Source organism: Mugil cephalus, chromosome 12, assembly GCF_022458985.1.
Source record: "Mugil cephalus isolate CIBA_MC_2020 chromosome 12, CIBA_Mcephalus_1.1, whole genome shotgun sequence".
Classification (NCBI taxonomy): Eukaryota; Metazoa; Chordata; class Actinopteri; order Mugiliformes; family Mugilidae; genus Mugil; species Mugil cephalus.
In genome coordinates this window covers 20,394,064-20,415,452 of record NC_061781.1, presented here as the reverse complement: position 1 = coordinate 20,415,452, position 21,389 = coordinate 20,394,064, and the positions used below count along the sequence as shown (strand labels likewise).

The window sequence follows — 21,389 nt, the reverse complement described above, 5'->3', positions numbered from 1 at the left end:
CCGACACGTACAGTACAGCCAGTGTTCAATAGGCAAGATCACATTACAGAAGATTACTTTGGAGTTTCAGCAATTTTCCCAAATTACACTGGCCTTTGGTCTCATGGTAAACTTGATTGACTTGAATGGTTTTCATTAGAAAGCCTAGCAGAAAGGTCCTTTGCTGTTGACGCCGGTACACAAGAGAGGAAGGTTTTTTTTAAAAGTTTTTTTTCGAGGGGGTGATCGGGTGCAGCTGGGACACCGAGAGTAGACGGATATGCAAATCCTTTCATGGAAATGCTTCGCCGTGTTTTGAGGCAACGCAAGACTTTGCTCTTTGATTCCCCGGTGCTCATCTGTGTTTCGCAAGGCCCCGGCAGCCTCCTCTCCCCCCCACCCTCTCCCTCTGCGCCACCATTTGGTGTCACTTAGTTTTTTACTTTAAACAGATCTCGTCAAGAAACGCGAGCTCCAAATTGATTACATCAATCAATGCGACTGGAAACTATGGCGAGCATCTCTCGCCCCGACGCGCTCGGGTGGGCATTTCACGTTTAAAAGCAGCCCTCGTGTGATTTACGCTCTGTGGCATGTCTGAACTTCAGTCCACCCTCGTTCTGTCTCTTCCCATCCAAAGAGCAAAATCTGAGTAATGGAAATCAGTTAGATGTCACAAAGAGCCTGAGCCCGGGCTGACAAGAAAATAGCCATGAATAATATGACCACCCTTATTACCCTCCTAGGAAAATACTTAGAGAGGGATCCAAAATGAAGAGTAATCCGGATACACTTTCAGTGTCACAAGGAATAAGAGCTATTCCTCATAGCCGGTGGATATATATATAAGTATAATATATATATTTATATTTCCAGATTCCCCCTCAGTTGTTTTTTCTTCTTTAACGCTGCCTCAAAAATCGAAACCCAAGCAGTATATCTGCAAGGAATTAAGGGATGGGTTTTCTGTGCTTCTACGCTACACAACCGCATGCGTGAAGCACAAGGTCACGTACAAACGCTCAATTCTGACAGTTCTGTGTCATTCAATCGACCTCTATATTAGTAAAAATCAAGCTGCACACTTGAACAAAATCAAACTGTTGAAGAAAACACTGAACTTGTGGGGCACGCGCCGGCGTTCGCTGGTTTTTGATGCCACCTTGAGGACGTCTCCTCACACAGCAAGACACTTCAGTGCTCCTTTTAACTGCCGAATAAACGTTTGGGTTGCACTTCGAGCAGATCAGATATCTGGCACGGAGCATGCGGGCGGCGCTGCCTCGGGAGAGATTAAAGTCAGAGGACGAGACGCGTGGTCACCTCGGTCGGACGCCGCAAACGCGCGGCGGGAGCTTCGGTGCCTGCGTCTGCGTGGAGCTGCTGCTCTGGTTTGTTGGGTGGTGAAAACGAAACTCGTCACAGAACGATGTAGGATATAAATCAAACAAGAGAGAGAGGGAGGGAGGGAAAACGATTTCCACCCATGTCCTAGAGACCATTTAACAGCAGTCGCATCAGGTCAAGAGTAAACATGAAGTCATCAGAAATCAAAAAAAAAAAAATTAGATGAAAACACTACTTAGCTGTCATTATTTCTTCTTTAATCATCGACCCCCTCCCACATTGCATCCAGACTGCATCATCGTGACAGTTTATGGGGCAGATGCAAACACACCACCGCAACCATCATCCAGCTGCACCGGGTTCTTTTAGGCCGACGAAGCCGCACACCGAACAGTGACACGCTTCTTAGACCCAACACGCAGCCAGCGAACCACCGAGGGGAGGGGGTTACGGCCAACTTGCTGTTTTGAAGGTGTCCTTTTTTTTTTTTTTTTTTCCTTTGTGGCATGCAACCCTCCACAGTGATCAGGGTGTGGTGCATTTCAGATAACACATGTCAAACAACCAAGAGAAGGAAACCTCAAAAGCCATGGTTATCTGCAGATATAGGCTGCAGATTGAGGAGCTGCAAGACAAACAGGATATTAGTACATTAATCCATGGCGGGTTCGACGTACAATGATGCACGACACGCAGCTTTGTTATTGTGTTACGGTTTCTCTATCGCTGGCATGACCTTTGATCTTATCATCGCGGCAGATGGGAAAGATGCACCAATTTAAATTAAAATGCGTTTAGTCATTTTCCGTATCTAACGCGATCGTCTCTTTTGAACACTCGACACAAAGTTATTTGTGCTGCATTACGTGCTTGTAAGTAAAACACTGCAGTAAAGATAGTTTTTTCCTGTGATATTACTATTCTTATCTATGCAACTGAGCAGTGGCCATGTGTTATGATAAAAAAAGAAAACAGGAAACAAGGTTTGTGAGCATGAATGTGATGCTGCATTCTAATAGATGTGAAAGCATCCCTCTCAAACCTTCATGCCCCAGTGACGTTGAGTATCTGAGATTTAGATAATTTGGAGGCCAGGTCTTTTTTTTTTTTTTTTTGTTTTTTTTCATTTGTTCCTGAAGTGTTTTTGTGTGTGTTGCTGGCGTCATTGCTATGATGTTGGGGTCCGTGGTCTGGTCTAGGTGTTTGGTACGTGTATAAGCAACATCCACATGAATGAATGGTTTTAATGTTGTGGCTGACGGGGAGTACACCACCATTGAAAACACGAGACTGCTCCAGATAAAATACCTTTTTAATTCAACAGGTCTGATTCCACAGTCACACATGAAAACATTTCTGATTTTAGTCCCAGATTTTTTTATTTTTTTATTTTTTTTAAACCTACAACATGTTTCTACGTAGTGTCGTCAAGGCCGCCCTCGGTCACGCTTTGATGCAGAGCATGGCATCCAGGAGGCTGTCTGTGTGTCTGACGTGCGTCGTGACGAAGCCGTGGCTCTTGAGAAGCTGGCTGTATTCGGCGGCGCTCCTCTGCTTCCCCTCGCCCATGCTGAGGGCCTGCAGGAGCCCACGACTCGGGCCCCTTCTGTCCTCATCCAGGAAGATCTCACTGAGCAGGAGTCCGCAGCCTGGCAGCAGAAGGTAAACACAGAACTTATTCATCGTTTAGTCACAACAAGCGGTAGAAGAGAACACAGAGGTGAGGAGGAACGTTACCTGGTGTGCATGTATCTGCAATTTTACTGAGCAGAACGTGTACTTTCTCATCAGGTAAGTCGTGAAGAACTCTCGCCAGGATGTACAAGTCCGCTTTGGGCAATTCATCTTTAAAGAAGTCTCCTGTTCACGGGGGGAAAGTCAAAAGGCGCACACATTTGAGAAACACGGGGAGTAAATATCAAAGCTTAAAAAAACATTAATAAGTCCGTAGACGTATCGCCGATAACCGACCTGCAACAAACGATACCCTGTTCTTTGTGTGCAGCAGCTGGAAGTGTTCGCTCAATGCAACAACAGCCGGCAAGTCGAACACCACCACAGACAGTCCAGGGTGGGCTTTAGTCAGCTCGTAGGCCAAGGCACCAGTGCATCCTGTAAAAACAAACAGATGCGATGTAGAAGAATGTCTTCTAATTAAATGACACAATATAATCTTTTCCATTTTTTTTTTTTTTTTTTTTGTTTTACCTCCCAGATCACAGGCTGTTTTATAACCGGAGAGGTCGAATGCCGTTGCCACCGTTGTTCCTGTTACCTTAGCAACGCCGTGCATGGCCTTCATGAATCTCAGTTTGACCTCTCGACTGTCGTTACCAGCTTCCTTTACGTACAAACCACAACGAAAGAAATGGGCCAAAAGGTGAAAAAAAGGTTATGATCTCATACTATACATCATAGGTCTTTAACAGAGGGTTTGTGAAGGTACTCTACAAATTTATATTTCTTTAAATGCACATTAACATGAATGCAGCATATTTTAGTAAAGGGATAGATGGACTGTTGCACATGTTTGAAATGAAAAAAAAAAAACAACTAATATCTGAACCTGTGTATTATTTGAACAGCTTAATATTGAATGCAAAATGAGGATGCGTATTTATAATTTGCACTAAGCTGAGTTTAATATAGAACACACAACCCCAGCACGTAGACCCCTGCTCTACATGCTGTAAATGTAAACCTCAAGTCATATAATAATCACCTGAAACGTATCTTCAGCTGTCTCGCTGAAGGCTTTCTCACGCAGGCTGCTTCCCTCCTGCACGGCACTCTCAAGGTGTGAGAAAAGAGGCCACACTGTGTCATTACAGCGCAGGATGTAGCCGTGCAGCGAAAAAGCAGCATCCGACCTCAAAAAACAAGTTGCTAAATCTGTGTTCTCATACGCTGGCTTTCGGCACGCTGGCGGGGGAGATATCACAACACACATGACATTTGTTTCAGGTTAAATATAAAGCCACTTATGAATTGACAGAGCTCAGGGTTAACTTACTTCTGTCTTTGCTCTTCAACAGTCCCAGAGACTCGCAGGCTTCCAGCAGACGCTCGGTCCCTTTCACAGAGGCTCTGATCTCCTGAGCCACCTGAGCTGCGTCCAGCCCAGGGCTGCTGTGCAGGAGGTCGAACACGCGCAACTTGGTTGCCGTAAAAAGAGCCTGAGACATTTTTGGAAAAGCAGAAGGGAAGCAGATTTTATTCATGCCATTCACTTATTTTTGTAATCCCTGTAAATCATAGGTGCTCAACAGGGGGTCTGTGACCCCTAGGGGGTCCGTGGAGGTAACCTGGTTGTGTATATTTTTTTTTAATTTCCCCCCACAAATTTAGATGAATCCAACATATTTTAGTAAAGGGATACGGAAGAGCTTAATAATGAATGCAAAATGATGATGATAATGTGAATTTATAAATAGCACCTCCTGAGACACGAGCTTTTGTTTGCTATGCATTTTTAATTTCTCCAAGGTATACGGGATCAGTAGGACATAAGAAGTATGAAAAACTTCTTTTCATCTTTCAAAAAGAAACAACAACAACAATGTCCTCATATGTGGACACTGGGATTATCTCGTTATTTATATCATAATGGAGTCGTCAGTGTGTTACTGTTTATTTTAATACCTGTACACGGCCGAGCAAAACCAGAGTTGCGAACAACATCTACTTCCTAATTAGCGAGGTTTTAGCTCGTTGCTATTGATAAAATTTGTTAAATTTGCTAGTAAAATCAAACTAGAAATGTCAATAAGCATAAATAAATAAGTTTTAACCATAGAATTTGATGGGATTTCGTTCCTCGTCCACTTTAGTCCTGTGGTCATATGTAGAATGAATCGGATGAAACGCCCACTATCATGTTTTTACAGACTTATTGACCCTTTGCTACCACTTCATGGCAGACTAAAGTGTCCACTAACGACAACGTTGCTGCTGCTTTATCTATCGATCTGTCCGTCTATGTGTTACAACACACACTAACAAAGACATACAAACAAAAAAATATAATACAAACGATAACACTATCGTTTAATCTCTGTCTGTTGTAATTTCGTTGTAATATTTCTTCGAGGAATAGCTCAACTTATTTATTTTTTTAAAAAAGGAAAGCGTTTATTTTCCATCCATAAGTGTCATACAGGGTTCTCAGCACAGTTTGGGGTTGGAAATATTCTGCGTTTGCACAGGAAACCATGAATATACTATAGTGTTAGATTTTTGTCTTAACACTATCTGTTTTCTGTTGCTGCTTGGGGACTGCAATGAAAATTAGCGAGCAGTTAACGCTGGTATGACTGAGAGCTGTGCACCGTCCCAGTTAAATAAATAAATAAATGAATAAAAGAAAGAATGACTGAATGAATCCCCCCAAAAACATTAGCAAAAACAGGGGTACACCTGAATGTTTGTCCTGTTACTCTGAAAATTGCCAAAAAACTCAACCAGATATCTCACGGTCTAATTTGTCTCCCACAGCAAGTCACGCAACCGGTAGAGATAACAGGAAGTCACTTCCGCTGTTCAAGGTATGATGCAGTTGTAAAACCACAGGCCAACTGATTAAATACAGGTAATCAGCCATCTTTAGATTAACTAGTAGATGTGACTACTGCAATACAGACGATGTCTGCACACTTCACTTCACAGTAAGCTGGACTAACGTATATGACCTAGAATGAATTCTGCTGATTGACTCTGCAAGATTATGTGTATTTCTCAAACTACATCAATTACCTTCGAGGCTTTGAATCCATCGATGAGTTCGCCGATTCGCTTCAAGTCTTCGTTTTTCGGTCGGCCGGCCTCATGCTCCGTCACATTGAGCTCAGTTGCCACTGATGTTGACGTTCTGTTGTCAGTGTCATGGAGATTCTTTTTCACCTACATGAGGAGATTATTTTGGATTTTAAAAAAATTTAAAAAATGACATAAAATTTGCGTGTGCGCTGTGGAGAAACTAACCTTATGGGTGGGACTGGCTGAAGGGCTGTTCTTTGTGTGGTCCGTCCGACCGGGAATGGTTGAGGAGTTCTGTTTGGCTGAGGAGGAGGTGCGGCTGGAATGAGGCTGAGTGGGTTTAGAGGTGACACTTTTCTCGTTGTGGTTCAGGTGGACGGAGTCATCTTCCTGGTTGGGAGTAGGGGCACAGTTGCTGTAAATGAGGTCCAGCTGCTTGCAGAAGTGGTTGAGGGGGAAACCGACGACGTTTAGAAAGTCTCCATGGACGGACTCCACCAGCATGCCGCCCAGAGCCTGAATACCGTAGCCGCCCGCCTTGTCCCTGACACGCAAACAAACAGAAAGATTTCACTTATACAGCAAAACATGGCGGGAAAAAAAAAAATATAAACTTTAAGTACACTCTTCATCATAGGTCCTGCGGAGGTACTGCAGGGGGTCCGCAAAATTGTTTTTTTTGAATATTTTTTTTTAATTTCCCTCCACAAATTTAGATTTCTTTAAATACACATTAACATGAATCCAACATATTTTAGTGAAGGGATAAGGAATAGCTAAATATTGAATGCAAAATGCAAAGTTTAACCTCCTGAGATCCTGCGTCCTCACATGGGGACATTAAGTTTTAGGTTGTATTGCAGCTTATTCTGCTTCATTCAAACCCGTTGTCCTCATTAGTGGACACTTCAGTCTGCCATCTAGCGTTAGCAAAGGGTCAAAGAGGGAGGAAAAAAACCGCATCAATTTCTATAGTTAAAACTTATTTATTCTTATTAACGTTCTAGTTTGTTAAATTTCACTAATTTTAGCAGTAGCAACGAGCTACAACCTCGCTAATAGGCAAGTACTCATTTGAGGACACTGGGACTTTATTGTTCACAATTCTGGTTTTGTTCAGCCATGTACAGGTATTAAAATAAACAGTTTTATATGTTGTCACTCATTGGTGACTTTATTACAATATAAATAAGATAAGATAGTAGTTTATTGATCCCAATTGAGGAAATTCAAATGGGGAAATTAAAGAAATAAAATAGGACAACAACATTAAACAGGGCAACAGGCAGCAAAAAGTACAGTACACAAAGTGACAGCAGTTGTGGGTAAAGTGACAGCGTAAGTAGGCTATATATGGGCTCAGTGAGGTCAGAGCTGTGTGCTGTTCACAGTGCTGCTGTACAGTCTGATGGCAGTGGGCACAAAGGAGCGTCTGAAGCGTTCAGTCAGTGAAACAATGAAATAATCTCAGTGTCCACATATGAGGACATATTTTTTCCCCCTTTTGTTCAAAAACTACTACTTCCTATTGAAAGATGATGCTAAGTTTTTTAGACTTTTTTTATGTCCTGCTGACCCCAAATACCTTGGAGAAATTAAAAATGCAAACCAAACAAAAACTCGGGTCTCAGGAGGTAAATATAGAACACAAATAGTAGGTAATATGTCCATCATTTTGAAGGTCCTAGGCTTGGGAAAAAAAAAACAAAAAACGTTGAAGACCTCTGCTCTACATCCTTCTTGACCCCGGTTGAAATTTTTAAATAGTGGCCGACATGTCGATTCAGACACTGCAAACACAGCTGAAATAAAACTCAGGCATCCAAAGTCCAAAAAGCAGGAGGTTCATAAAGTTCACAGCCGCTTATTGATCCAATGAAAGGTCACTACACCGAGATCAATCGATAGCCTATTACACATACAGATGTTCATACTCACATTGGTTCACCACTATTGATGTACTCCCATAGCATATCTTCTGAGAGATCAGCAAACTTCACCTTTGTTTCTTCGTAGAAGTCTATCAGCTGGTAAGCTACTTCTTCATCTGTGGAGGTCAAGCAATGTAAGATTTTTTTCTTTCTTTTTGTCTCTGATAAAGAGATTACATCCGGCTAATAAGGCCCATTTAAAAAACAGTTTTAAGAAAACGGTTACATAAGATTTTTTGTATAATCCGACTTACTTTCCTTCTCGTGGCAGAGGACAATGGCTACACCAGTGAACACACTGTGCTCTTTTCCACTCAGGCTGCAAGATAAAAATAAAGATTGGTTTGTTTTTTTTGAGGGGGGGGGGGGGGGGGGGGGGGATTAATTCTGACACCACGTGAATGGCAATGACCTTGAGAGCATCCGGTAAGCATCGTGTTTATCCACTGGCTTCTCCAGGATCATGCCATCTACAGTCTGTGGAAAGACAAACAACAGTCACAGCGACGAAAAGAAATCCATATTTAAAGCATTTCGAGTCTGCAGATTCTTACCACAATTGTGTCTGCTCCGATTACAATGTCCGGAGTCTTCAGGTGGTTCTAAAGCAGATGAAGACACAAACCACTCATTTACATCTTTCTACTACTTGATAATTCATGATGTTTGATACAGAATACGGAAAAATGTTTAACTCACAAATGTCATCCTCCTGGCCACCTCCAGGGCTTTCTGTTTGGCCGTCTCGACAGCATACTCATGGGGTGCTTTGAACAGTCCCTTATCCAGGGTTTCTTTAAACCAGGACGGTACAACCTCAAAACGCAAACCCTGACATGTAGGAGGTGAGAATGAAACAGTCATTAGAAGAAGACTGTGATTACTGTTACCGCTTGCACCACTGTCTTTAAGTACATCAACAATCATATAAAGTAGGAATGAGAGACATTATATTTACAGTTAATGCATGAGATTCGGTTTATCAGATTTATTATTTGGATGATCTGCAGTAACCAGCACTGTTTTCACTTTGTTACTGCATTCTTTGTTTTTGAAAGTTCTTATTGCTTGGTTTTTACTATGCAAATCTGCTGAAATGTAAATGTATGAAATGCAATAAGCATTTACATGCATGTGGATAAAATATGCAGATACAGAATGATACATGCATGCAATCAGATCTGTGTGAATGTGCATTACTAAAGATATAATTTTATATATTTTTTTAATGTTGCTCTGCCAATCCTTTACATTTGTCTCAAGTTTTTGTGTTTGAATCCAAACTAAACGTGCGCCTGCATCAAAATGAACCCATATTATCTGAAGGTAACTTGGGAAACACATACTACATTGCGGAGTATCTCCAGTCTTCTCGGGGAACCACTGGCCAGCACAACCAATTTACCGGCGAGCTTGGAAATGACTGGGTTCAGCACCATGGTGGCCTTCACGTCCAGCTGCCCTTCAGGTGAACAGTCAGTTAAACATTACAGAAATGCTGCAGTGATTATGTCAGGGGGGAAAAAAAGCAGCTTAGCATTTCAACTAATTCATCAAGCTTCTCTAACAGGAGGATTTCAGTCAGTGAATACAACTAAATATCTATTATAATTACACATAACGACAAAGACAAGGAGCTGTGAAGAAATAATAATAAACATAAATATAGGAAATTTTATAACTTGACATTTGGCGTGTCTGCACGTAGTATACGCTCATTATGTAACGACACATATTAAAGCATTAAATATAATGATAGAAAATAAAAAAAGTTCAGGGTGAAGTCTTACTCATACTAACTTGATGCCAGTCAACCCAGTTTACATCTACCAACTTGCACTGTTGTGGCTTTAAAGGCTCCCAACACGGCAAACAAACGACACTTTACTGGCTCGTTTGGTTAGTGAGTTCACACCGAAACACAAGGGGACACGTACACTGACAGTTTAAACAATATTTCTTGGTTTAAGCGTTATGTGACTGCAGCTAATAGTCAGTAGCCGTAGGTCTTACCTGCACAACTCAGGAAAACTCAGCACTAGCTGCTAGCTGCTAAGACGAAGGACGTAACGGCGCGTGCGTGATGACGTTCCCGGAAATGGGTGGAGCCATAAGATGCACTACAGTTAAGTGGAGCCTGTATACAGTCAGTCAGTGGTGCAATGGATTTATTATTAGGGCTACGGGGCAACGCCCGAGGCCCTATTGTTATTAGAACTGCAATCGTCACTGCTAATAAATGATTTATTTATTTATTTTTTTTTATATAACGAAAGAGAATAGTAAAAAATACATCAAGTCATTCACAGATAATCACAATACAGTGACACAAAAATAAACATGTTTAGGGAGCTAAAACTAAAATAATGCGTACATATAATTCACAGTTCATTCACATGTTGTCATGCTACATATTCTCTGTTACCACACTTGTGGCACATATTACAATACAGAGGCGATAAACGGTTTGTGTTGTGTAAGCAAAATGACATTCATTTGTTCACTAAAGAGACTAAGCTGTTCATTAAAAAAAAAAAAAAAAAAAAAAATCAACCACTTGTTGGTTGATTTTGAACTTCTACCCTAGAAAGATATTGCAAGACCTTGACACATACAATGCAACCCCTGGCACACTCTGTCTCTCCCACTCACTTCCTTTCCTCAGGTCTTTCTGTTTTTCTTGTGGGGGCTGCGGTATCAAAGAGATCTCGCCCTGCGCTGTTGCGCTTGACCTCCCTGAGCTTAATGCCCAGAGTACAAGGTCTCCTTGTGCTCCATCCTAATTGAGTCTGCGCTACTCAGGCTGTGCATGTTCATCATCTCCCTCACCTTTTGTCTGAAATCCTTACAAGCAAAGTAGTAAATGAATGGATCGAGGCAGCTATTCACGCAACTGAAACACAGAGACAGTTTGTAGGCCAGGTAGAGAGACTTCTTATAGAAGAGTCTGAGCACAGTGTGAGCCAGAAGGAGGATGTTGTTGGGCGCAAAGCAGATCGTGAAGACGAGGAGGACGATGACGGCCAGATTTATCGCCCGCCTTTTCTGGGCCGTCTTGGAATCTCTGGAGAGTTTGCGTATGACACTGACGTAGCAGAATGTTGTGACACAGAAGGGGAAGAGGAAGAGGACAAACGCCATGCTGAAGAGGAAGGTCGCCCAGGCTGTCAAGCTGGGGAGCATGTCTTTCTTCAGCACGTCGAAGCACGTGGTAATCCCGAGTTCAGGAATGTTGAAGGTCAGGTCGGTGGTCATGAGCGGGTTGAGAACGGTCAGCACCAAGGCCCACATCAGAAGGCAGCTAAAGACGGCGATGGACTTCCTCTCCCTGGTCTCCCTGAACAGCATGGGCCTGACGATGCCCAGGTAGCGGTCAATGCCGATGGCCATCATCGTCAGGACGGAGCAGTACATGTTGGTGAAGAAAACCATGGTCAGGAAACTGTAAAGAAGAAGATTTGTCTCATTTGAAGCGAAAACAATCACGACAAATACAACATTACGTGAAAGATATCTGTCAGTTGTTTATACTCAAAACAAATACCTGCACATATTAGGCCCCAGATCCCAATTGTAGCCGTGGAGCTGGTAGTTGATCTGGAAGGGCAGGGCGGTGCCGAGAGCCAAGTCGGTGAGGGTGAGGTTAATCATGAAGATGATGGAGGGGGTTTTGGGAGAGGTACGAAAGATGAGCAGCCACATTGACAGACCATTTCCTGCCAAGTTGATGGCGGTGACGATCATGTAGACGATGGAGATGGCAATGCTGGCGTTTACATTCTGAAACATGAGCAGGGTGGCGTTGTCTAGCCTGCTAGCGCTGCTCGAATTCCCAGTCATGATTTCAGGGAAAGGACTTTTGCCACCTGTGCGCCGGGGAAGAAGAAAGGTGTGTGAAGATTATGCAGGACAGCTAAATGTTTAATTGTTTTAAAAACTAGCTGCCACCAAAGTCTTACCGGGGTCCACACAAAAAGACAAAACAAAATAAATATACATGAAATACATACGACGGTTACAGTTCACAAATAATGTTTGTGTAAAATACAGATGGAAATGAATAAATTTGTTTTATTTGCATTACAAAAAAATCAGATTAATAAAAATCAGATAAGCCAGAAGCAAAAATGAATTGCATTAGATCTCGGGTTACGTGATGCTTGCAATCCTGTACAGGAACTCATTGATGTCGAGGTGTGAAACAGATACTGTGGCATTCATATAAGAACTGTTTTTGTTTGCGTATCGGTGAAGCACATGTTTGGGTGGAGTTTTCACACAGGAAAAAGACATGCTTGAATTGTGGTGAACGGTGCTAACTGCCATCTGGGGGGGGTATGTGCTACTGAAGCAGGGCAATCGACTCACGACCGTCGCTAATACCTAAAAAAGGTAAAACTGTGAGGAGAAAGTGTTTCTGTTTGTCCCGTTTTGGCTTTGAGACACGAGTCAATGAACAGTTCGCCAGGGACAAGGAAAACACACACTTTCTTTCACATGTGGTGAGCATGGTATTAGCGGCAGAGGGGATACCACAAGCCATTCAGAGGCGAACTGCAGGCACGAATTCTTGCGTCACCTGAAATTTTCTAAATAAGCCAGGGAAAGTACAGTCCTGCTTCATCAATATCTAGCCATGCAGTCACATTATCATGAGTACAGCGCCATTTTGCCACTGAATTTTTTTTTTCCCCACAAAAAAAAATGTAAATAAATTTTTATTTCTTTTCATTATTACCAGATCATTAATTCTAGTGTAGGTTTTTTATTTTTTCGAAAACACGCCTTTGTTAACTTCTTTAGTCCTTTTTTAAACTTTTTAAAATTTTTTTTGCTTTTATTCGTTAAAAGCTAAAACAATCATCACAAAAAGGTCACATTACGCAAGTTTCCCTTTCACCACAATTAAACTAAAACAACTGTTTCATTTGCTGATGAGAAAGTACACATAAGTCCAAGAATATAACACTAAAAGTTGATTTATCGAGCAACAGTCACATGGACACGTGGAGTTTAAACCCATTGCAACGCAGCGTTAACACTAGAAAGACAGAGCAACTATCATAAGTGCGAGTACTCACCACAGGGAACACGGCATCCGACGAGGCTGGAGGCAGGTAGGCATATGAGTGTCAGTTGCAGATAGGGGCACAGATATTGTGGCTAAGGAACTTGGTGGTTTGAACTTGTTACAGTGCCACAGTGAGAGAGGAAATGGATCATGTGACAATCTGACATGCTACCAACTGCAGTAACGGCCACCCGGCACATTCAGTCTTGAATTGATGTGGAAACGGCAGGCATGTTTCAGACTCCGAACACCGTTCTCACAACATCACGATCACGAGCGGACATCTTCTCGTCGGTTTTCAACTCAAATAAAAATCATTTTCGAAATCCCCACAACCCTAAGCGAAAATGTACTGAGCACTAGGGAGAGAGAGAGAGAGAGCACTTACAAGAAACCAGAACGAAAAAACAAAAATTAAATCGGGACCTTTGAAAGAGTTGGGGTTTCCCAGCGGTGTCACAAATTGCTGCTTTCGCTTTGGCAAAAAGTGCTGCCGTGATTTCAGCAAAGACAACAAACTGATGTTTGTGACACGATTGTAACGAATAAAGGTGATTAAATCCTTTTTTTCCTTTTTTTTTTAAGGCCAACAACATCCAACAACACGCAGTCAAAAATATCCATGTGAATTTTATGCATGTGACATTGTGTGAAGTGAGATTGCGAGATTTCAACTTTCAACAGGATTTAAGGGATGTGTGTGTTTGTGTGTGTGTGTGTGTGAATGTCGCATTCTCTCATGCTGCTGGTTTCCTGTTGATCATGATAGTTCTTCTTTATCTTACGAAAGTGTGAGAAACATCATCTTTGAGGCTCTGATTAATGAAACAGAGAGGATGAAGTAAACGCTCTGCATCATCCACAACAATGGTAAAATACCCTCCACCAGCTCATAAGCTTATTGTTTTCAGAGTCATCAGGCTAACATTTACAAGGGAAAAACCCTTTCTTTAGCCTTGGCGTAATGTCCCTGCAGTGTCACTTACGAAACAGTTTGCCTAGTCCACACCCACTAAAATACTGCTGTATATTCATACACTGTTAACACCGTTTGACTCATACCAGCCATTTGTTAACGTGCGTTATGAGCGGAGTCTCAGGCGAACGCTGCCTCACCCCAACAGTCAGACGACTACCTCAATAACTGACACACACTCCAACAGAAGAAGAAGAAGAAGAAGAAGAAGAGCTTTTTATTTTCTCACGACGAGAAGGAAAAGTGACCCAGGTTCAGAAACAGACAAACGTCGGGCGCGTGCAAACATGAAGTACGGCTCGTTAAACTTTGTGAACGTTAGTTTCGAGCGTCAACAGAAAACCCTTCAAACAGCATAGAAAATCTATTCATCCGTGTCAGACTTTGTCATTTTCTTTTCTAATAAATTATGTATAGAAATGTAGAGAATATGTTCTTCCTGGCTCAGGGGGGGCGGGCGGGACCACAAAAAAAGCATGGCTCCTAAAAAAAATGCCAAACAAATCCTTAGAGGAAGATGAGTCAAATGTAACTGGAAGCTTATGAATAACCTCTCGTCTCCTTTGCTGGTCTTTCCACGCAACAATGCACGCAGCATGTGTCTGTAGGTTCTGCTTATACTACACAGTTTAGATTCTGAACAGAATCTACTGGATAATCAACAAATATAAAGTCTTAGAAAGAGGTTAAACCAGCAAACTGTTGATGGATGGTGCCACTGAGCTGCCTCCTACAGACGCACACTTTCAGAAAACGTGACCAGAAGGAACGACACTTAAATACGTCAGTGAGTAAGTGCTGGTGGAGCAACTTTAATTAATTAATTAATTAATTAATTAATTAATGTGTAAGTGCCAATCTGCGAATGAGAACTGAAAAAAAAATAATAACTGAATTCAGTGTTGTGCTATTCAGGTAATTCATACTGTCTGCGTCGATTCAAAACAAAAATAACTTTCGAAGCTCCGAACTTTATTACACCTAATACTGATGGAAACAGGTGGGTTCTGAAGAGCCATTTGTCCTCAGTGTGGCAAATCCCAATCTTTGAAAAAAAGCTCGGTGGCGACCAGTCGAAAGGTGTCACCGTCAACCGTCCTCTGAAAACCCCCCGACGCTTCATTCACGTCGCCGCGGAAACACTGCGCCCACTCACTGCTGCTCATCTTTGCCCTTCTCAAACCCCTTCTCCAGCCCCGTTGCCACGGCGACCACCTCGTAGCAGTGCTCCGCCCGGGGCTCGGGCGAGACGGGCCCCGCGGGGACGATGCAGTCGTAGCCCTTGGCCGCCGAGCTCACGCGTTTCCTGTTGCGCGCGCCGGGCTGGTAGAGCTGCATGGCCGGACGGTCCTGCGGGGGGGGGGGAGACAAGAGAGCGGGGACATGGGAGAGACGAGCACCACGTAGCCCGAACTAAAAAAAAAATACAGTCATTGTCTTTGTTTGGGAATTCTGTTACGCAGGATGGAAGTGTTGCCCAGCATGCACTGGGGACGATATAGACTTTAACTATTTTTTAACCTGTGTAATACATTTTAGCTGCTACTGCTGTATGTCCTCACGTATAAAATGTATTTTTATATATATTTTTTAATGTATTTTCATGTTTTTGAACTCTTATGTAGAAGAAAATAGTGCAAGAGCACCTTTTTCTATATACGTGGTGTCTTCACCGTAAAGGAGAAGCTCTCCAATCTCCAATCTCTACGTAAGTGTATAGAGGGGTATGCCCATGACGTCTCCGTGGTTACGGGCACTGAGTGGCAAAAAGTAGCAGTCGATCGCGGAGATTAGCAGCATTAGTTTGAACCACGGGCTTTAATAGCGTCTAAATTCTAAAATTAATCCAAAAAAAAAAAGGTGAAGAGCTGTCGTGCGATGGACTGTGACAACAGGTTTGAACAGTCTGAGGTACATTTTTTTTTTTTTACAGATATCTCCCGACTGCCGAAAGAAAAGAGAAGTAAATGGGCCGCTGCTTTACGAAGAAACTGGAATACGTGGGCCGAAACCTGTTGTTGTGGTTCACATCGTGTGTCAGGTAATATTAATTTATATTTAACCTTAAATTACTTCTTCTTCTTCTTCTGGAGCTCTGTCAGATGAGTGCGTGGATGTTGCTGTTTTGGCGTAGTTACGGCCGACGGTAACTATTTCAGTTCCACCAATAAGTGACAATAAATCAATAAACAGAATATTTGTGATCACTCCTTATCGTGTTTTTGACGTCCGATTTGACGCTACAGTATTATATGGCTAATGTTACTTCCCAGCAAAGCTCTTAGCGTTAGCATCTTTTATTTAGCTACATTTATCATAATGAAATGAACTAAAACAAACTTAAACTAACTGAAACTGAAACTAGTCCACTTTTTCAAATCCACGCTAGTTCGAATGGATCATTGTCGATCTGATAATCCACATTTTCCCGGTCTCGCTGTATTTACTGATACATTTCACTATGTTTTTGCCACTCAGGGGGGGGCCCCGGGTGCAAGTGACGTCCATGCACACCCTCTGTAATGACATTAAAGGGTATTCTGCGGATATATTCTATCTGTAGTGTGTTATCAGGGTTATGCAAACTTTAATCAGGTGCAGCAGCAGAGGAAGTATAACTACTAAGGTTGGATTACAGACGGTCTGTGAAAGAGGAACTGATTCCTGTGTTTACAAGTCGTAGATGAAATACTATTGTTCGGAGGAAGGGCTGCCTACGCACGGTCTCCAGGGAAAGTCTGACACATTACCACAAATTATGTCACTTGAGTCGGTGTAGGCTGGACCTGAACTAGTTAGAATATGAAAGGAAAAAAATATCAGTGGGATTTAAAGCGATCTTAAAAACAAATCTTTTCATGGCTACAGATTACTGTGAGGTCAGCAGAAGCAGGTGACATCATGAAATGATTTCTGGAATTATCCCTGAGCAATCAAAACAGATGGTTTGAAATGAAATTCAGAGTTGTTTGATCGTTATCTGCCCCTTCCCGGAAAAATCAAAATCACAGCTCTTTTTAACTGCATGTACAAGTGTTATCTTTTGGGCCAGCCCTTTTTGGCTTGAGATTTTCAGTTCACGGATCATAGTGTGATCCTCCCACGCTCACTACTACACATATGAATCATCATCTTAAACACAGTCACAAGGTGTCAACACAGGAGATAAAGCAAAAAAAAAAAAAAAAAAAAAAATTCAACCTTGCCCCCCAAACCTCATGCTCACCTTCTCGCTCACCTTGTTTCGGAGGCGTTCCTTCCTATTACCCAGGTCCTCCCTGTCCTCCTTTCCCATTTTGTCTCCACTGTCAGGACAGTAGGAGTAGCTGTGGTGGTGCCCCTCTTTCTTGGCTCGGTCCTGGCAGTAGCCCTTCCCCCATTTGGTCTCATCTTTCCGACGCATGAACTTGTCAAACTCGTAGTGGTGTCGCTGCCGTTTCCTCTCTTCATCCTTTCCACGGTGATCCTTGTCCCTCTGTCTGCGTCCATGCTGCTCCCGCTGCTCCTTGTCGCTCTCAGGCTGACCTCTGGTGGTCAGAGAAGAGATTGCAGCGGGCGCCGGATTAAGCGTCAGACTGTAATTTATGAGACTTTTCGGGTATTTTTTGCAAAGAAAGTTGTATATATTTTTTAATGATTCATAGACAATAAGTTATAGGCATGTTTCTCATAATAAAATAAAAATATTGCGATTCGGATCCAGGAATGTGCCTCTAATAACTTTGCCTATAATGTTGGAATATTTTTTTAACCTCTCAAAACTTTATGGATCAATCTCTTCCACACTTATAAATAATGCGTTGAACGTATTATAGGATTAAAACTACTTTATTTATTTATTATTTATTCATGATCAACAATAATCCATTAGAATAAATAGCTTTTCTTTAACAGGAGTTTCATATTTAATAGAAAGTTTGTAAAACGCACTTAAATTATTTACAGCCATTTACAACTGCAATTAACTGTGACTTGCTTACTAAGAATGCCTGAAGAGAAAGTGATGCCAAACTTTAACTGGCAGCTGCAGCAGAAACCAGTGAATCGGTGATGCTTACTTTTCCTTGGGCTCCTTCGACTTCATTTGTCCTCCAGCTTTCTCCCATTTGCCTCTGTCTGTCTCTCCGGTGTCACTTTTATCCTTCATCCGGTCTGAATCCACATCATCGTCTCTGTCGCTCTTCTTCAGGAGCTGGATGTTCACATAACACAGAAAAACTCCACATCTACAGCAATATAAAATATATATTTATTCTTTTTTAGTGTTGAAGGTTTACCTTAATTTTAATATCTTTATCAGACAATTTCTTCTGCTTCTCCGCCTCTTTCCGTTTGCGCCTCTCCTCCTCTCGCCGCTTCCTCTTCTCCTCCTCCCTCTGTCGTTTCTTTTCAAGCTCTCGTCTTCTCCTCTCCTCTCTCTTCTCCTCTCTGATCCTCTGCAGAGAAAAAAAAACCCCACAAATAAATAAGAGAGTGACATAATAAAAAAATGATCTGTTCATTTCCTTCCACTGAAGGTTGTTGTTTTATTTGTTTTTTTTTTTACTTGTTACCTGTTTCTCAATTTTCTTATTTTTGATGTACTCCAGCAGCGGTGTCGTCCGTTTGGCTGAGAACAAAATGAAAAAGGGGACAAAAATTTAATTATTTTGTACTTTGGAGTTAAGTGAAACTCAAAAACACAAAGCTTAATAATTCTATTTTCAAGTAATAATCGGCCGCGGATGTACCTATGAGCTCTCTGGTCTTGGCCTCTATTTCCCCCAGCAGCGTCTCTGGGTTGGCCATGGATTTCTCCTCATCACAAGAATAATTCTCCAAGAACCGCTTATATTCTGGGTCTGAGAGAGTTCAGATACATCCAGAGAAGATACAAATTAAAATAAGTAAACCATTAAATACGTATATTCTCTGTACATTTTAAGTCCATAAAGTCTATAAAATATAATATATACAACAAACATCTACAACAAGAAATTTTCCTTTTACATCAGGACACATTGTTGAGATTTAACCCTATGGTTTTGTACCTTCCTCAATGCTTCCAGCTTTTGCATCTTTCTTTTTCAGCTTCTTCTTGGAAATCTTCTGGAAGGGGGCGAACTCTACGACCGCAGGATACTCCTGACCTGTGTAAATATTGAAAATAGCAGGTAACTCGGCAGCGATCACATGGTAACGGCGGCGACAAAAGCTCCGAAGCCGCCTCTTTGTCCATAAAACTCTAAATGTTGCTGCAGAGCCAACATGCTTTTGTTTGCGTTTAATATGGCGGAATAGTCTGCGGCCGCGTGTGTCAACACTCGCCGCCGCCAAATCAAAGCGACTTTGTGCGGGAAATTTACAAATACCTTTGTTGTCAATGAAGACGTAGCCATCGAATCGGTCTCTGAACAACAGGATGTCCTCGGGGTTTTTGAAATTGATGTACGCTCTGGAGAACAGGTGGGGATACAGACTGTGCAGAAAAAAAAACAAAACAAAAAAAACAAAGAAGAGTCATAAACATTGATTGAATGTGGGCTTCCTGTCGTAAAGTTAAATTTACCTACGACACCTTTGATCTGCCGGGAAGAACTCAAAGTAGTCGAAGGATGGAAGAGGGCTTAGCTGTTCTTCTAGCTGGTCCTTTGACAGGTTAGGCGGGAGCCTTCGAATCACCACCTGTAAACATTTAGTATTTATTTAGTTTTTTCTCCTGTTCAGGTAAGAGTGGATGTTAACAGAACCGTAAAAACTTAACGTGGCTTCAGCAGAGCAGTGACAGCGGTCTTTCTTTTTGATTCTTCTTTTTAATTTCACCTCCCTCAGTTTGGTAGAGGCACAGTACGGTGCTGCAGCTTATGTTGTGAAATCAATGAATTCAACATAAAATACCAAATATGTTGGCGCGCACGTATGAAGCACGCATAACCATGGTGTCGAGGCTGCGTGTGTTAAACTGAATATACAGGTATGGTTATTTTTACACGTGTTATGGGGACATGTAATGGTGAGATAATCATTTTAAATGGTGGGGGGGAAAAAAACAGGAAAGAACTAAAAATTGAGTCACTTTGTCGGAGTAACTGCTGCTGAAAAACATGAAGCTTGAGAGGTTTGTTTTTAAGTTACATAACATAATAACTACGGAGAAAAAACTCTTCCTGTGCTTTTTTAAATTTAATTTCCCTCACCACGCTGATGTGTCTGCCCACTACACCACTGTTGTTGTTGTTGGTTGTTGTTAGGGTTGTTGTACAGTCAGTGAAGACAAATTTCCCCACGGAGACCAATAAAATCAACCAAATCAATCACCTTTCAAGCAGTATTCAAATTGAAAAAGTCTCTGAATTTAACACAATATACTGAAAATGAGAGGGTGCATGTATGAAGTGCGTAGTCACAAGTCTTGGTTGAGAAGCTCAATATATATATATATATATATATATATATATGTACACTATCAAGTAAACATTTTGGACACACATTCTCATCCAGCTCAATGAGAAACGTTTGACTGGTTGTGTATATGATTCTCAGTATGGCTTAAGATGATTATTGTTAATGTGTTATGATCAAATAGTGTGTATACAAGCATTTCAATTGAACAAAAATGTAAATAAAGCTCGATGCTCAATATATTCAGATGTGATCCTCAGTTACTCCAGTGTGTAGCTGCACAAACAGGCCACTGAAACGGGCTGCCAGCGGTGACATTACTCGGATTTGCATGAGGATTTGTGTATTTCAAACCAAAGACGATGCAACACATTGACCGGATTGGACATGCGCAGCGTCAGCGGTCGGTGTTTCTTGGATTCTCTCGAACATCGGCCGCAAAGTCCGCGCTACTGGACTTCATCTTTAAATGAATCGCGGTCAGAGGAGCAGGTGAGAGGAGGTGACGCTGTCAGCTGTTCCTTCTCCCGTCGCTGTCCGCGGTGCTGAAACCATCTCACCGTGTTTCCTCCTCCTCCTCCTCCTCCTCCTCCTCCTCCTCCATGTCTGTTTTTTCCACGCAGCGTAAACAATGCGACACATCGCACCGACGCTCGGCTGCCTTACCTTTGAGAAAACCTCCTTCTTCTCCTCTTTCTGTTTGGGGTTTCCGGGCGCGTTCTCCTGGTCTCTCGGGAGGTCCCTAAACTGAATCTCGACGACACCTTTCTCCTTGCCCACGGTCATCTGGTCCTTTTCAGACCTCATTTCTCTCCATCTCCCTCTCTCCTCGTCCGCGTTAAGCCGCCGTGCACTCGCGAGAGCGTGGTAATATCGCGAGTGGAGAGAAAATTAAAAAAGACGTCTTTGATATCACAACTCTGTCCATATATTAATAAATACTATTTTT

At 42.1% G+C, this 21,389-nt stretch overlaps 3 protein-coding genes across 6 annotated transcripts; all 3 read right to left on the bottom strand.

The window, feature by feature from the left end:
- Window positions 1-2,620: 2,620 nt before the first annotated feature.
- asmtl (acetylserotonin O-methyltransferase-like) lies at window positions 2,621-9,825 on the bottom strand. Its single transcript, XM_047600255.1, has 15 exons — window positions 9,803-9,825; window positions 9,359-9,474; window positions 8,712-8,843; window positions 8,567-8,614; window positions 8,425-8,489; window positions 8,267-8,331; window positions 8,020-8,128; window positions 6,307-6,625; window positions 6,079-6,225; window positions 4,340-4,502; window positions 4,049-4,248; window positions 3,535-3,667; window positions 3,298-3,438; window positions 3,064-3,186; window positions 2,621-2,975 (listed from the first exon to the last, which is right to left on the bottom strand). Exons 1-15 carry the CDS (start codon window positions 9,804-9,806, stop codon window positions 2,770-2,772), a joined length of 1,971 nt encoding a protein of 656 aa, XP_047456211.1. The 5' UTR covers window positions 9,807-9,825; the 3' UTR covers window positions 2,621-2,769.
- Window positions 9,826-10,242: 417 nt separating this feature from the next.
- Window positions 10,243-14,112, bottom strand: p2ry8 (P2Y receptor family member 8). Its single transcript, XM_047600262.1, has 3 exons — window positions 13,094-14,112; window positions 11,557-11,878; window positions 10,243-11,454 (listed from the first exon to the last, which is right to left on the bottom strand). Exons 2-3 carry the CDS (start codon window positions 11,850-11,852, stop codon window positions 10,755-10,757), a joined length of 996 nt encoding a protein of 331 aa, XP_047456218.1. The 5' UTR covers window positions 11,853-11,878; window positions 13,094-14,112; the 3' UTR covers window positions 10,243-10,754.
- Window positions 14,113-14,251: 139 nt separating this feature from the next.
- On the bottom strand, window positions 14,252-21,328 carry upf3a (UPF3A regulator of nonsense mediated mRNA decay). 4 transcript variants are annotated; one of them, XM_047600257.1, is made up of 10 exons: window positions 21,107-21,328; window positions 19,608-19,723; window positions 19,411-19,517; window positions 19,090-19,188; window positions 18,790-18,900; window positions 18,613-18,668; window positions 18,337-18,495; window positions 18,118-18,251; window positions 17,286-17,586; window positions 14,252-15,409 (listed from the first exon to the last, which is right to left on the bottom strand). In XM_047600257.1, exons 1-10 carry the CDS (start codon window positions 21,245-21,247, stop codon window positions 15,212-15,214), a joined length of 1,422 nt encoding a protein of 473 aa, XP_047456213.1. In that variant the 5' UTR covers window positions 21,248-21,328; the 3' UTR covers window positions 14,252-15,211. The 4 variants fall into 4 exon arrangements, with proteins under 4 accessions (XP_047456213.1, XP_047456215.1, XP_047456214.1 ...); XM_047600259.1 differs by having other exon boundaries at window positions 17,298-17,586; window positions 21,107-21,327; XM_047600258.1 differs by having other exon boundaries at window positions 19,617-19,723; window positions 21,107-21,324.
- Window positions 21,329-21,389: the final 61 nt, after the last annotated feature.

Excerpts from the sequence above, each read along its gene's own strand:
- upf3a (XM_047600257.1), bottom strand. The coding sequence starts at position 21,247 with ATGAGGTCTGAAAAGGACCAGATGACCGTGGGCAAGGAGAAAGGTGTC. Across the intron at positions 19,518-19,607 it reads GCAGATCAAAGGTGTCGTAG|TCTGTATCCCCACCTGTTCT; the intron begins GTAAATTTAACT and ends TTTTCTGCACAG. Across the intron at positions 18,252-18,336 it reads ATAAAGATATTAAAATTAAG|CTCCTGAAGAAGAGCGACAG; the intron begins GTAAACCTTCAA and ends GTGAACATCCAG.
- asmtl (XM_047600255.1), bottom strand. Across the intron at positions 8,490-8,566 it reads TCGGAGCAGACACAATTGTG|ACTGTAGATGGCATGATCCT; the intron begins GTAAGAATCTGC and ends GTCTTTCCACAG. Across the intron at positions 4,503-6,078 it reads ATGGATTCAAAGCCTCGAAG|GCTCTTTTTACGGCAACCAA; the intron begins GTAATTGATGTA and ends AAAATGTCTCAG.
- p2ry8 (XM_047600262.1), bottom strand. The coding sequence starts at position 11,852 with ATGACTGGGAATTCGAGCAGCGCTAGCAGGCTAGACAACGCCACCCTG. Across the intron at positions 11,455-11,556 it reads CTGGGGCCTAATATGTGCAG|TTTCCTGACCATGGTTTTCT; the intron begins GTATTTGTTTTG and ends TCTTCTTTACAG.